The 1,438-nt window shown below is 67.1% G+C and overlaps 1 protein-coding gene across 2 annotated transcripts in view; it reads left to right on the top strand.

Annotated features, from left to right (window-relative positions):
* The first annotated feature begins 80 nt into the window (after positions 1 to 80).
* LZTR1 (leucine zipper like post translational regulator 1) overlaps positions 81 to 1,438 on the top strand; it is an 18,544-nt gene continuing 17,186 nt past the window's right edge. The window contains exons 1-3 of one of the 2 annotated variants that reach the window (XM_069100891.1): positions 81 to 881; positions 1,009 to 1,071; positions 1,291 to 1,347. In XM_069100891.1, the coding sequence (XP_068956992.1) occupies positions 469 to 881; positions 1,009 to 1,071; positions 1,291 to 1,347 (533 nt within the window). In that variant the 5' untranslated portion in view covers positions 81 to 468. The remainder of the gene's footprint in view (positions 882 to 1,008; positions 1,072 to 1,290; positions 1,348 to 1,438) is intronic. The other variant, XM_069100893.1, reaches the window with a different exon arrangement.

Here is a 1,438-nt window from a genome sequence, read left to right as displayed (position 1 = left end):
GAGGGACGGACACAGGGACGGACGGACGGACGGATGGATGGAGAGACAGACAGATGGAACCGCTCTATTCTCAACATTTCAATGGAATATGACATGAAGACCAATAAGTAAATATAAAGTGATTGGGTGTGAGAAGGTATTAATAAGTAGGTGGATGACAAGAAGGCGAGGGGAGTGCACGCAAGACACGGGCGACAGCCTGGGCAAAGGCAGAGGGCCGCAAACAGGACGCTTCTCGGCGCCGGGGGTGGGGGAGCACCAGGAACGCCTTAGGAGCTACGAAGTCTTAGGCTCCAGCCACGCCTCCCGGCGTGCTCCGCGCTCCCATCAGGCTCCACCTCCCTGCTGCCCCACCCCGGGGGGTCTTGGCAAACGGCTCCGAACACAGCTCGCAGAAAACCCACAAAATGACTACAACTCCCAGCAGGGACCGGCCTGACTACGTTTCCGGAAAGAAGTTACGCCCGCATGGAGTCGGTCCCACCTGCCCGGGCTCCACCTCCCAGCCATCATCGCGTTCTAGACAGGACTACATTTCCCAGCAGACACCGCGCGCATCCTCCGCAGAAGCCGGAATCGGTTGCGCGAAGGGGGGCTGCCGGTAACTGTAGTCCTGACGCGGGGGCCGCTGGGAGGCACGGGTGGGGCTCCGAGGGGGGCGGAGGGGGCATGGCGGCGGCTCCGGGCGGAGGCTGCTCGGGCTCCGGCTCGGGCTCGGTCGCCGGACCTGCCGCGGCTCCGCGACCCAAGGTGGCCCCGAGCGTGGACTTCGACCACAGCTGCTCGGACAGCGTGGAGTACCTGACCCTGAACTTCGGCCCCTTCGAGACAGTGCACCGCTGGCGCCGCCTCCCGCCCTGCGACGAGTTCGTGGGTGCTCGGTGCGTGCGGGCGTGGGGGCGGGGCCACGATCGGGTCCTGATGGAGGGCGGGGTCTTGCAAGGGGGCGGGGCCGGCGCACTGAGGGGGGGTCCTCAGGCCCCTGCCCTGACCCCGCCCCCTCTGCAGGCGCAGCAAGCACACGGTGGTGGCCTATAAAGACGCCATCTATGTCTTCGGAGGCGACAACGGGTAGGTGGGGCCCCCCGGGGGCGGGCCGAGGGGCAGGTTTCAGGGGTGACTCAGTTTCCCCGTCGGAGCCCCTTCTTCCTCGCGGGGGACATGGGCTTGCTCAGGTTTTACAGGTGAGGAGACCCGGGCAGGGCGGCGAGGTCCGCCCAGAGAGCCGGGGGGCCTGCCCCCGCTCCCTTCCCGGGCCCTTCCCCGTCACCTCGGCCGTGTCCCTTTCAGGAAGACCATGCTGAACGACCTCCTGCGCTTCGACGTCAAGGACTGCTCCTGGTGTAGGTGAGGGCCCTCCCGGGACGGTGTGGGAGCGTGGGGCCGGCCCCGCCCTCCTGGCCCTGCCCTGACACTCCCCTGGCCCCGCCCCACCCTG

The sequence above is a fragment of the Petaurus breviceps genome, unplaced genomic scaffold (genome assembly GCF_028583685.1).
Source record: "Petaurus breviceps papuanus isolate PSGF00001 unplaced genomic scaffold, PetGlider_PUasm1.0 428, whole genome shotgun sequence".
In the NCBI taxonomy this organism is placed as follows: domain Eukaryota; kingdom Metazoa; phylum Chordata; class Mammalia; order Diprotodontia; family Petauridae; genus Petaurus; species Petaurus breviceps.
The sequence above is the reverse complement of the archived record's forward strand: the minus strand, read 5'-3'. Positions and strand labels throughout refer to the sequence as shown.